General features: G+C 46.9%; 1 protein-coding gene across 2 annotated transcripts in view; it reads left to right on the top strand.

Moving 5' to 3' along the window:
• The first annotated feature begins 8,541 nt into the window (after positions 1–8,541).
• Positions 8,542–14,390, top strand: part of LOC102785259 (receptor-type tyrosine-protein phosphatase gamma-like) — a 327,441-nt gene continuing 321,592 nt past the window's right edge. For both annotated transcript variants that reach the window (XR_015719939.1, XM_087850446.1), the window contains exon 1: positions 8,542–8,993. Coding sequence is in view for 1 of the 2 variants with exons in the window: in XM_087850446.1 (XP_087706572.1) it covers positions 8,879–8,993 (115 nt within the window). In the remaining variant the exon portion in view is untranslated. The remainder of the gene's footprint in view (positions 8,994–14,390) is intronic.

The raw sequence follows: 14,390 nt of genomic DNA, 5'->3' as shown, positions 1-14,390 counted from the left end.
ACATGTCTGGTCAGGTTGTCAACATAGAACATGTTTACAAAAGTGCTCAGATGTTTTCAGAGATGTCACTAGCTCTGCTAACAGTCGGCATGCAGAGTGCAGAGTGCAGAGTGTTCCAGCTGTTTTTTTTTGTTTGACTTTTGGGGGGAAGGGGGGTTAACCGGTTTGTTTACATATTCCACTCTCCGTGTTCCACATGTTGCATTCGCAGATTCTCATTTTCACCGAACGATCGTCTCTTTCCACCTGCTCTTGTGTCTCTGTGCTTCTGTAACATAAAGAACGAGCTGACGTGTTTCTCACGACACCAGCGATCAGCTCAACAGGCCCTCAGTTTACCTGCATGCATCCTCCTCCTCACCTGTCAGCTGTTTAACACCTGCTGCTAATTCAACAAACGCGCCCACGTTACCTGGTGATAGTCACAGTTTAACTGGGCAGCCGGTGCTCGATATAACGCAATGTTGGCGCATTTTTCTGCACAAGATAAGTAAATATAGTTTTTTTCCCCCCGAGCGCAGAGCTGCTGGAGCTCGTTTCCCAACAGAGCACTTTATAGGCAAACCCACTTTATCAGCGGCTGATGTCCAATCAGCACACAGTGTTATGTGACGGTTGTGTGCAGGCAGGAAAAGGACCCAAAGTGCAGACTCTGGAGACAGACATGAACTCAAAAAACAGCTTTAATGCTGAACTCAAAAGGGTAACAAAACTGAGAATACAAAATAAGCTTACGCAGACAGAACACGCAGCAAGATGAGGGTAGATGAGGGTAGATCGCGACACAGACCAAAGAGAACAGGGCTAATATGCACAGAGGAGCAATCAAGGAATGGGTAACAGGAGGGAAACACAGCTGGGGCAAATCAGGGCTGACGAGACAAAGGAAGCAAAACCAGACCCATTTACATGAGACACAGACTTTCAAAGTACAACAGGAAACATAACACAGAGACGTGGACTTGACAAGGAGATACAGCTGACAGGGGAGACAGAGCAACTAGAGAACACAGAGACATAAACCATAAGACAGAACTCAAAAAAACCAAAGACTAGTGAGGGTAGGGACGTAGATCGACTGGTAAATTTAGAGCTTTGCTTTTACACTCAGCTCTCTCTTCACCACAACAGACAGCATCCGCATTACTGCAGCTGCTGCACCAATCCGTCTGCCGATCTCCCGCTCCCTTCTCCCATCACTCGTGAACAAGACCCCGAGATACTTAAACTCCTCCACTTGGGGCAGGGTCTCATCCCCGACCCGGAGTGGGCACTCCACCCTTTTCCGGCTGAGGACCATGGCCTCAGATTTGGAGGTGTTGATTCTCACTCCCACCGCTTCACACTCGGCTGCGAACTGTTCCAAGGCGAGCTGGAGGCTATCACCTGATGAAGCCAGCAGGACCACATCATCTGCAAAAAGCAGACATGAGATCCTGAGACGACCGAAGTGAAAGCCCTCCGCCAGTTGGCTACGCCTAGAAATTCTGTCCATAAAAATTATGAACAGAATCGGTGACAAAGGGCAGCCCTGGCAGAACCCATCACCCACCAGGAACAAGTCTGACTTCTTGCCGGCTTTGCAGACCAAGCTCTTGCAACGGTCCCTGAGGGACATGGTCGAATGCCTTCTCCAAGTCCACAAAGCACATGTAGACTGGTTGGGCAAACTCCCATGCACCCTCAAGTATCCTTGAGAGCATAAAGAGCTGGTCCAGTGTTCCACGACCAGGACGAAAACCGCATTGTTCCTCCTGTATCTGAGGTTCGACTAACGGATGGACTCTCCTCTCCAGCACCCTGGTGTAACGCGGTAAAGGACCTCTGCTGGCATATGCTACAACTCTGTTTTTTCCATCCTGCTCTTGATACAGCACCGCACCAAGACCTGTGGCACTGGCATCAGTGTGGAGTGTGTATGGTTTTCTGGAATCAGCAAATGCCAGAACAGGGGCAGAAGTAAGTTTGTCAATTATGGACTCAAAAGCTTGCTGACACATTTGCGTCCATCGTCCTCCAAGTGGCTCTTTGGAGTTGGTAATTTTCTGGCTTTATAGTTGGTCTCAGTTTCTTCTGGGAAGGTGGATAACCAGCAGTGAGATCGTGCAGCGACTTGACAATGGCTGAATATCCCTGGACAAAACGTCTGTAGTACCCAGCAAAACCAAGGAAAGATCTTAATTCCTTCCAAGTTTTTCGGCACTGGCCAAGACGTGAGTGTAGAAATCTTGTCCGGATCAGTTTCAACACCAGCCTGGGACACTACATGTCCCAGATATTTCACAGATGTCTGGAATAACATGCATTTCTCAAGTGAAAAGCCAAAATCTTTAAGTCTGGTGAGAACTTTCATCAGGCGAGTTTCATGTTCCTCAAGAGTTGGCACAAAAACAATGAGATCGTCAATGAAAACCAGGACTTCTTTTAGATTTAATTCACCCATGCATTTTTCCATCAGCCGTTGGAATGTGCTTGGTGCATTGGTAATCCCCTGTGGCATCCGATTAAACTCCCAAAATCCTAATGGGCAGACAAAGGCAGTCTTTGCTTTATCCTTCTCCTCCATTTCAATTTGGTAGTAACCCGACTTGAGGTCTAGCACCGTGAACCACTTGGATCCTGCAAGGTGTCTTCCAGTTTAGGCAGAGCATAAGCATCTTTGATTGTTTGCAGATTGAGTTTGCGGTAGTCAACACAAAGACGTATACTGCCGTTCTTTTTACGCGCAACCACAATTGGAGAGGCAAATGGTGAGTCGGATTCTCTGATAACTCCGGAGTCAAGAAGTTTTTGCAGGTGTTTCCTTACAGCATCAAGATCTTGAGGATGAATTGGTCGTGGTCTTTGCTTGATCTTTGGAGGTAAGCGGATGATCGTTCACCTGGATTTTGAAGAATATTTAAGTATTGAGCATACAATTCTTCACCATCTGGAACTGTTCCAAAAGCTGAGTCAAGTACACGTAGTATGACTGAAGGCAATGTGTTGGGGCTTAGACCTTTAACCAAATCAGCAGCAGGTGACAATAGGCTCTCTATAATACGTCTGGTGACGTGTAGAGCTGACAAACTGGGGTCGGCAAGCAGTAGATCAATTTGGGAACGCCATGATTCAAAATCTGCTTCACTGCTTGGCTTAGGAATCCTTCCTGAAAAAGCACAGAGACGTAGTGAAGTTGTGGCGCTCATGTCTGGGTTTTGGACCACATGCTCAACAACAACCCTTTGTATTTGTGGTGGATTGAGATTATGTGCTGTGAGTGACACTCTTGGAGTTGGTCCAATCTGGCTTTGACGGGGTCGTGCCCCGTGCTGGTCAGTGGAAACCTGTCTGGCAGGAGGTGAAGACAATTGCTGCTGCTCCAGTTCCCTTTCTTCTTCCTCTACTCCATTGTCCTCATTTACTCCATTTTCCCCATCATATCCATGTTTACTTTTTCCATCATCATCTGCTCCTGCTTCATGCAAATGTTGACCAATCTGCCTCATTACTGTCTTCAAGTCTGTGAAGGTTCTCAGTCATCCAGGTCATCGTAGTCAAAGGAACTTGCAAAGAAAAGCGTCTGGACTTCTTTAAATTACTTGAAGACGTTTCACCTCTCATCCGAGAAGCTTCTTCAGTTCTAAGGTCAAATGGTGGAGAGTCCCAGATATAAACCTAGTGGGAGTGTCCCCCCACAGAGGGACAAATGATGATCCTCTAATCGCCTGAGCCAAGGTGTGAAACTTTCACAATGAACTCACCCGAAACTCTGGCTGATTGGGACCCACACCCAGTTTCACACCTTGGCTCAGGCGATTAGAGGATCATCAGGGGGTCCTTTTGTCCCTCTGTGGGGGGAAACTCCCACTAGGTTTAAATCTGGGACTCTCCACCATTTGACCTTAGAACTGAAGAAGCTTCTCGGATGAGAGGTGAAACGTCTTCAAGTAACTTAAAGAAGTCCAGACGCTTTTCTTTGCAAGCTCCTTTGACTACTGTCTTCAAGACATCCTCAAACCGGTGCGCGCTGCAATCAGCAATTTATTTGAGCTCCTTGAGGTAGTTGGGAGGGGGACTGCTGCTGTCCTCTGTGGCGGCGTACTTACAGGCCAAAGCTGTGACGCGGATCACAAGGTCGGCAACAGTTTTAGAACAGTATGGCAGAAATGGCTCTAGAGTAGTAAAAGCAGTGGCATCTACAAACTCAACAATCAGGTTTTTAAAGAAAGTACTCGCAGCATCATTTACGTAAAAATGACGGTTAAGATTACCATAAGTACGCAAGTAATCAAGAATTTCGTTATCAGCTTTTGTGTTAGACACACCGGAGATCATCACAGACTGTGATATATTTATACCAGAAGGTGCAACTGAATCCATTTTTGATTTTCAGCAAAAACAAAGCAATTAAGAAAAGAAAAATTCACACACAAAGGCTCCTGGCTGGCTCACCACTTGTAACGCGGTAAAGGACCGGGGCGCCTGACTGCAGCTTCATAGAAAATGAGCAATCAGAAGTAGTTTCGACTATGGAGCCTGAGTGTGTGAATAAAACACAGGAAACCAAAATAGAGCTCAAAAATATATATATTATGTTTGTTATGAGAAATATATAGACAGATGTACAAAAAAATTAAAAAAATATATGCATATATATCACAAACAAAAATAATGTTGACAATACAGAACAGCTTATTAGGTTCCAAAAGGAGGTGGGATGAGGTTTAGTCCAGTATGTGATCACTTTAGTTTCATTGACCTGTGAGAGGTCATGTGTCAACAGTTCAGTTTAGTCCAAAGGTTCGCAAGTCCTACCGCAATACAGCGGTGGTCGGGTGGCTCGCCATCCCGCGCTGATCAGGGCTGATTGCGGGGAAAAAACCCCTGACCGTTGAGTCGATTGAAAGAGGGTGTAAAGAATGAATCGGCCGGGTTATTGCACGCTGTCAACTGGTATGTAGTCTGTAATTTGTCAATATCTGACAAGAACGCCAACCACAGGCACAACAGCAGCCAGGAGAGCAGGGAACATGCAGCTGATTGACCCGGAACTTATACAGGGTTCATTCCCGCCACAATAAAGGGATTGGCGGAAGTGGGGTCAGACGTTACCGTGGTTACACTGGTGACCAGTGTTGGGCAATTAATTATATAGTTTGTGACAAAGTGGGTGAGATTTGTCTATATTCTTAGTTAACATTCTTGTTTTGATTTATCCATATTTCACATGTCGTCTGCAATAGGCAAACATCTACTATCCCGGGTTTGTTTATGTTTTGCACTTTTACAGATTATATAATATAACATCTTGGTTTAAATCAATCCCTACAAGTTTGTTAAGTTAACATGTTATTTATTTCAACTGTTAATTTGTATTGTTTAGAACTTACCTTACCTACCTTTCTTCCAGAAACAAAAGGAGGAAATGTAGTTTTACTTCCTGCTTTATAGCTTCTGGGTTCATCTGAGGTCACAGGAAGAGACCAAGTGCAGAAGGGGAAGAACTCTTATAATTTAATAAAGTTGATTTTAGAGGGTTTATGAAGAAATAGATTTATTGTTGTAATATGTATTGATTACACCACAGAGTTTATGTTGCCAGTAAAGAGGAGTAGTAGAGGTTTGATTATAATCATGTGAAATTGTGGGGATAGGTTAATTGGATAATCCAAATTGCCATTAGGTGTGAATGTGCGAATGAATGTGAGTGTGAATGGTTGTCTGTCCCTGTGTGTTGTCCCTGCGACAGACTGGCGACCTGTCCAGGGTGTACCCCGCCTCTCGCCCTATGACAGCTGGGATAGGCTCCAGCGCCCCCCGCGACCCTGAAAAGGATAAGCGGAAGCAAATGGATGGATGGATGGATGGAGTTTATGTTACCAGTAAAGAGGAGTAGTAGAGGTTTGATTATAATCATGTGAAATTGTTTGGTTAAGTGGACTATTTAAGCAGAAGAACTCAGGTGTTTCATGAGAAAGGTTCAGGTCAGTGTAGCTGTGAGCAGTTTGACCTTAATTTCCGTTGATTTAAGTTCAGTTATGTTTATTTGAACTGAGTTAATTATAGAGTTGAGTTTCGTTTTTATTTCTTTGTAAATATTGTTTGGGTCACAAAATGGTGAATAAATCACTTGCTACACTGGACAGCATCAGTCTCCTGCACTTCTTTGACCGCTTAAGTCAAGTCCTACCACATTTGGTGGCAGCAGCAGTGGGATTCCAGGCCAATTAAGGAGTGGAGAAGATGTCTACCCGAGCAAAGAGGGAGCTTGTTCCAGAATGTGAAGCAGATGATTTACAAGATGGCAGCGACCAACAAGGGGCAATAAGTGGCCATATTGCTGGACAAGAGAATGTGGCTGAATTGTCCTAACTTTTGCAAACTCTGATGCAACAGCAGGCTGAACGCGATTCTAAACTGGAGCAAGAGCACAAGCGCCAGGAGGATAGATGGAGGCAAATCCGGCATCAGTTTGCCCAGCTTCAACAGCAAGTACAGCATGGCAATCAAGAGCCTCAGTTACTTGAAGTACAAGCACCTACATCGGCTTCTTCGAAAGCACTTACTCCAGAACCATCTCCCAGCACACATGAATCAAATAGGCTCTGTGAATGTGAATCGCGTGATTGGCTGGACTATGGGATAAGGTGGCATTGTTCTAATCGCATACTGGAGCAGCCAGTCACTGACTAACACTGCCAAACAGAATTATTAACGTATTTACTTTCATTTCAATTCAGGTTAGATTTTTTTTTGTGCGCAACGCAGATTTTTTTCTGACCGTGCCAGCAGTGCGCAATTGCGCACGTGCGCAGCTTAGAGGGAACATTGCACCCCAGTCTGCCAGTCCAGGGGTACTGCCCCCGATCTCCATGCAACATTGAAGAGACGTGTCAACCAAGACAGCCCTACAGCATCCAGAGCCGAGGAACTCGGGCGGACCTCGTCCACCCCAGGGGCTCTGCCACCAAGGAGTTGTTTAACTGCCTCAGTGACCTCGCCCCCAGAGATTGGCGTGTCATCTCCTTCGTCCCCAGACTCTGCTTCCGCCACGGAAGACGTGCCAGTGCGATTGAGGAGATCCTTGAAGTATTCCTTCCACCGCCCGATAATTTTCTCAGTCGAAGTCAGCAGCACTCCACCCGCACACAGTGCAGGTAGAACACCGCTTTCCCCTCCTGAGTCGCCTGTCGGTACCTATCAGCTGCCTCCGGAGTCCCACAGGCTAACCAAGCGGTAGGACTCCTTCTTCAGCTTGGGGGCTCCCCTCACCTCTGGTGTCCACCATTTGGTTTGGGGATTACCACCACGACAGGCACCAACTACCTTGCGGTCGCATCTCAGTGCAGCGGCTTCGGAAATGGAGGTGCTGAACATGGTCCATTTGGACCTCATGATTAATATTCACAATAAAAATATTATCCGAACATTATGAAGTCCGTATATGTGTCATAGTGTCAAACAACCTTTGTACAGTTAAACCTAGCAGTTACTACATGACGGAAACACCAACGTTATCTCTTTTAATAAAGTTTATGCGTTTATACACAGGTCACACTGATTATTGAACAAAAACCCAAAGATCGGGTGTGAATCGGAGTTATTTGCTCTCCCTCCTCCTTAAACATGTTTTTAATGTTAGTTATAATTCAGAATTATACTGAAACACTTATGGCACATACGAACATCAGGAAATAAAAACCCGATAAATATAGCTTCAGTAAATGTGTACAGCGAGGGTTATTACAGCTGCGTACTGGGGCCTGCGCTTTGTCGGTGCTAATAACAGCTCGATTGCTTGGGAGGCGAGCGGGTCTATCCCACGCTTTTCCGTGAGACTGGGCTGGGCAGACATCTCCGAAATTATCGAAGCACTTTTGCAAAGAGGCTGCATCTTGACAAACCGACCAGATATCTGAAGATTAAACCGCTACATTCTCAGCTAAAAAATATTAAAACGGTATTTGGTGACACAAACAGGGTTTTTCAAAGTTCAGTTCTGTTAGTTTCCACATGCCGGTTGTTGTGTGCTAAAAACAATCTCCACCAGGCCAAAGCATTATTTTGACTTGATCATTGTTAACCCCGCCCCCTGAGTTTAATGGGTGAGGTTGACAGATAAAATAAATTCATGGTGAGACCTGAAGGAGTCAAGTGTGCCAAAATGAATGAATTAAATACACCATTAAATAATTGTCAATAATTAATTAATTAAATGTGTCAAAAATATTTATTTATTTAATTAATTATTTCCCGTTTTAATTAATTATTTTCCATTTCTATTAATTATGCATTATGCAATTATCCATTATGGTGTACTTAATTCATTCATTACGGCAGTCCTGGCCTTCCATAATTTCAAGGCTTTGTTAATTTTGTTTGAATAACCACGGTCGCTGCACTCGTTCCGAGACAAATCTGAGTCCTTTAATTGTGAACATACACTAAGCTGTGGAGATGGAACATCTCTTCTTATGTGTGCGTGTGCTCAGAGTGCGCGCTTCCTCCCCGGCGCTAGGATCCAGAGGACTGACCGCTCTCTCTCTCTCTGGCCGTTTGAAGCGTGTAGCAGAGTAGGGCTCGCTTGCTACTTGGTGGATGGGTGGAGGGATGAAAGCGACCCTCCCCGCTGCTCCAGCGCCGACTGTCCTCTATCCCTGTGCCTAAACAGCGCTACCTCCACCGCCGCAGCCACACGAGCCAGAGAACGCTTTGAGGAGCTGCGTGCACACGCACACGCGCGCTTTTCCGGAGACACCAGCGTCCGCGCGAGTGGTATGATAAGAAGGGAATAGTGTGGACCTCTGAGTGGGTCCGTCCGCCTGCATCTTGCCTGCTGCGCGGTCACTGAGTGGACGGTGAGGACGGAGAGTCAACAGTTGTTCGTGGGTGCTGTATGCATGTGGACGCGCACATCCCTGCCATGTGGACACTACTGCGGTCGTGCTGTTGCTGGATTTTACCTCTCGCGTTTGCAGCCTTCGTGCTCCGTGGGGCCCACAGTCATCCCGGTAAGTTTCATCCGCACACGTCCAACACGGGCTTTCTGTTCCACACACGACCACAATTGTTCACTGAATAATTGTCTGTCTCTGGTCCGTGACCTGTTCGTGTCCCTTCACGCACACCCGCGCTCCGCCTGCTGGAGGAACTCGGTTCACCTGTCCACGCCAGCAGAGTGGGCTCGGTTTGGCTTGGATGTGATGATGTGATGGCTTGTTTGCTGCCGGCTCACCCTGGAGCGAGATAGTGGGGCTGTGACGCGTTCACACAGCCCCACTGCAGTGAGGCTCTAATCTGTGTGGGGGAGGCAGACCTGATGTCTGTGTTTGGGCTGACACCAGACCCACAGCACCTGATTGTAACACTGCACGGCTGCTTTACAGTGAACGGTGGGAAATGTCCTGCTCTGTCTTTTCATTAGGCCTCTCCAGCTGTTCTATGAGGCAGGTTTCCCCTCACCTCCCTCACTGGACCTGAACCTTCACTTGTTAGGAAGCAATACTTGTACCACAGATTGTTCTTTGTCTTCTCAAAGGTAGACGAGGACGAGTGTGTGATCACATTCAGAAACAAAGCCCACAAATCAAATTTGACCTTGACCACTCTGCACTCTTTCAACTGTGGAAGATGCTGCAAATAGACATCCAACACTTCCCGGGCTGTCGGCCCAACAGAAGCTATTGATGTGTAATTACCACCCACTCAGCCACAAAAGGCTCACACGTACTCCACTCACATGCAGTAATATCTAACAAAGGAACGAGCCTTTGTTGTTTGCAGGCGTCCAGCACCAGAAGGTGTACCTACGTGTGAAAGATGTTGGATTATGGTATATGCCGATACGTACCTGCATCATGGGATGTCAACAAAGGCCTTTCCTGTGGCACGCGTGGATGCTGTAGTGTCGTGGAAGAGCCCACAGTGTGCAGGTAACATGACAAAGAAGAAGCCAGCGGCCACATTCAAAGTGGAGCATTTATGCTGTGTTGAGTCACATCCCCACATCCCCCTAATGCTTTGGGTGAACACACATTTTTCACATAACCTGCCATGAGAAGAAAACCACTGACCCCATTGGGCCCTTCACCTTACCAGACCCCCACCCTGAGGAGCCAGGCTGATGTAGAAGTCCCGTGGCCGTCTGTGGATGTGACACGTTTTCAGAGCTGCTAGTTAAAAAAGAATAGACTGAAATAGCCTTTTATTATCATTGTACGTGTACAGGGAAACTGTGGGTGTTCACCATATTAGACAGCAGCAATAAATGACGAGCAGGAGAAATATATGAAATCCAAAATAGTAGAAAAGCACACAGTTGAGAACAAAATAGTTGCAGAGTGCTCAGACGCAGTGCAAAGAGTCCATGTGTGATGAGGTTTACTGAGACTATGGCTCAGATTGGTAAGGTGTGTGTGTCGGTGTTAGACAGTATTAGCCTGCTTTCAAGCTGAGCTACATTAGCTCTGATGTGTCAGACGTCACAAAACACTCACGGGAGAGTTTCTGGGACTGCTGCACTGAGCAGTAGCCTTTGCTTGAACAAACCAGTACTAGTGACATTTTAGGAGCGACTGACGGATTTTCAGATGTAGAAAGTTAAAGTTTATCTCAGACGCTGATGTCAATCACAGTCTGATCACAGAGTGCAGGGAGAGTGAGAGGGACCGACTGGTGGAGGACGTATACTCGGACTCCTTGAAAACACAAAGATTCAGTTTGTGCTCAGAGGAAATACTGAAGCTAAAAGAGAAAGTCTCAGGGTGTGTGACATCTGGCTCATTTCCAGGAAACGTATTTATCAGACAAAAGTCAGAATTAGCTGCTGATGCTTCGTCTTCTCAAACACAATAACTCAGCCGCGTCCTGCAATCACAAACCGCCTCCTTTGTGTGGATCTGAGGATGGAGCGTGTGCACAGTGCTAATATGTGTCTGTCCTCTGTCTCTGCTTGACCTGCTCTCGACTCACACCCATGCAGCTGTCATGATAGCGAGCCCAAGGTGGCAGCTCGATGTTGAATGGCTGACAGACGCAGTGGAAACAGAGACGAGCTGCTGCCCTGCTGGGTGTGGGCATTGACAGCCTCTGGGCTGCTTACTTTTCCATTAGCTGTACGGAGAAACATGCAAACGTGGATCACACCAGTGTCTGTGAAATCAGCCGAAACCCCACAGAGCAGCAAACGATCGAAACATGAGAAACACGGTGAGCTTCTGTGCAAACACATCCAGGAGCTCAAATAAGAAAATGCAAACAAATTCAAATAATTCAACGTCCTGGTTGTAACACAGTCCTGTCACGTCTTATAGTGGGCGTGGCTGTGGCTCGAGAGCTTTGAAGGTTGCTGGTTCGATCCCTGGCTGCTTCAGTCTGGATGGCGTGATGCTCACTGCAGGTTGTCACAGTGTGGATGTGTCCCGAGTCCGTTCACTAGTTCTCACAATACTCGTCCAGTGCTGCGGGTCTGAGTCGCTGTGTAGCGGCGCCGTCAGAAGCTCGCGTACGTTGTGCGGTGCTGTTATGTCTGCAAAACTAACCTGAGTGCTGTCAGCGCCCCCTCGCCCTCATACTGGGCCGTTTGTAGCCACAAACATCTTCTCGCTGTGCTTCTCCGTTGGTTGTTGAGAGCAGTGGCTGTCACTGCAGGGTGTCTGCTCGCTGACACGGGGCATCGCGTTTGCTTTCCCATTTGTGGTGTGCGCTGTCACACCCCCGTCACGGCGCCACCCGTCAGCCCCGGGTTAACCAAACACACAGAGGTCGGTTGGTCCTTTAGCCTGATGCATTCTCTGCGAGCTGACAGGGAGAAACACAGCAGTCGCTGTCATCTGTAAAGCTAGCACACCTTTCCCACAAACACCACCCCCTGCTCCTCCATCCATCTCTTTCCTCTCCAACTCTTCATCTGTCACAGTGGATGTGCTCACACAGGGCCGGGTTCATAACTGTAGGCAGGCCTGCGTGTCACAAGCCTCGTAGTCACGGTAATGCAGGAGGATGGCTGACATTTAGGATGGGGCTGGATATGCTTCGTGGCCTTGGGTTTCTAACATGATCATCATCATCATCTTGGTGCTCACTGAGCTGTTATCTGTCCTCTGCTGTGGCCGGAGTGGGGACGCACACCGGCTCACGGGTCACTTTATCATCAGCACGGCACCCCTGCTCTCCTTAATAGACTGATTAAAAGATACTGCTCTGTGTGTGTGTGTGTGTGCGCAGGGTGGTGTCAGGCGGTTGGTACATGTGGTTTTGTCATGAGGAGGTAGCAGCAGGAGAGGCATCGGGAGCCAGATTAATGAGGACAGAAGAAGAAGCATCCTCTTTAAATCACTATTGATTTTTAGCAGGAAAGTGCGCCGCTCGCTGCGCACGGGGACGACAGATAAATAGTTCTGATAATGATAACAATAATAATGATATTAAGCGCAGAGGCACTAATGATATCTGTAGAATGCGGTGAGGGAGGCCAAGTGTGCAGCATCATTTGTTCTGCTGCGAGTCTGCTCGGCTGAGCGTGCAGAGTCCACTCGTTCAGGCTTTTCTTCTCATTGCTACGGGAGTAAGGAGCGGAGAAGGACAGAGCGGTCCTGCTGGCTCCAAAACATCTTCATTCTTTTCCTCCTGTACAGGTTTAGCTCTACGTCAGGTTATTTGGAGGGGCTGTTTCAGGGGAAGCTCCGTCCAGCCCGTAGCAGCTATTTCCACCTGCAGTGTAGCCCTCATCTCTGCTGCTTTCGTTCTGCTTTGCTAGGTCTCATTAGCAGGATTTGGTGTTAGCTGTCATATGTTCTCCTTGCCCATGCTGTTATCACCATAACAACGTCTTGTAACCGGAAGGTCGCTGGTTCGAGCCCCGGCTCGGACAGTCTCGGTCGTTGTGTCCTTGGGCAAGACACTTCACCTACCGCCTACTGGTGTTGGCCAGAGGGGCCGATGGTGCGATATGGCAGCCTCGCTTCTATCAGCCTGCCCCAGGGCAGCTGTGGCTACAACTGTAGCTGCCTCCACCAGTGTGTGGATGTGAGAGTGAATGAATAGTGGAATTGTAAAGCGCATTGAGGGGTCCCGAAAAGCGCTATATAAATGCAATTTATTATTATTATTGTTATAATGTTTCTGAAGCGGATATTTTTCAGACTATATCGTTAGTGTGACTTTTTTTCTCAGATAAATCACACGATAAATTTTTTTCTGGAACATTTTGCAAAAAACGTCTGATGTGGAAAATATGAGACAGTTAAAACACAGATGTTAAATTCATTTTTGAAATTTCATCACAAAGTTCACTCGTGAAGCCTGATCCAAGTCAGCTTTGTGAAGCGATGATGGATGAAACATCAACCAAGGTAACCAGTAGTGTTATGAGCCAACTGTGACATCACAACGTGCTCAGCTTGTACCGGCGCTGAGCGTGCACCGTACATGCTACAGTACAGCTGTCGTCACACAGAGAAAACTCAGCTTTTGTCCCTGTTTGGAATCTAGTCTCATTTGTTATTGAACTGCTGATTAAAAAGCAGCATGGCCGCACACCTGTGCTTTCAAAAATCAGTCAAAAATTGAGAACCAGCCCTCAGTGTGGCAGAAAGCAGCACATTCCTCCTCTACCCTTTCTTTGCCACTGTGGTACCGTTGCCTCTACCTCTGTCCAAAGTTTGATGTTATACCCCGTGTGCTGATACCATACCAATGTCATGTCACGGGCACATCATGCATCACTGTGAGATCAGGGTGCAAAGAACCTGGGAAACTAAAAAGATTTCCCTCGAACACAAGAATGAAACATCATTATTTCAGCTCTGTGCTCCTGAAAACTGGAAAAGCTGCCAAAGAACAGCCTCAGTTTGTTTGACTGAGAGAAGTTAGAGTGAATCTCCATCCAATACAGCGGTCCCGCCTTTATCGCGGGAGTTACGTTCTAAAAATAACCCGCAATAGGTGAAATCTGCAAAGTAGCCAACTTTATTTTTTACAATTATTATAGATGTTTTAAGGCTGTAAAACCCCTCACTACACACTGTTCTCAGACAGGCATGAACATTTTCACACTTTTCTCTCTTGTTCAAACCTTCATAAATAAGTTCAGTATTATAGAAAAGAAGATCAGACACCAGCGAGGGAGGATAAGAAGGACAGACGCAACAACATTGTCATCCCCTATGTAGCCGGTGTATCAGAGAAACTCAGGAGGGTTTTCTCCAAGCACGACATCCCGGTGTACTTCAGACCCAGCAACACGCTCAGACACAAACTGGTTCACCCGAAAGACAAAACGCCAAAACACAGACTTAACAATGTGGTGTTTGCTGTACAGCAGCGAGGAATGCCCAGACCTCTACATCGGAGAGACCAAACAGCCACTTCACAAGCACATGGCACAACACAGAAGAGCCACCTCCACA

The sequence above is a fragment of the Neolamprologus brichardi genome, chromosome 13 (assembly GCF_056152115.1).
Source record: "Neolamprologus brichardi isolate AB-2024 chromosome 13, ASM5615211v1, whole genome shotgun sequence".
NCBI lineage: Eukaryota > Metazoa > Chordata > Actinopteri > Cichliformes > Cichlidae > Neolamprologus > Neolamprologus brichardi.
Note: the sequence above shows the minus strand (reverse complement) of the source record. Positions and strands in the feature narration are given on the sequence as shown.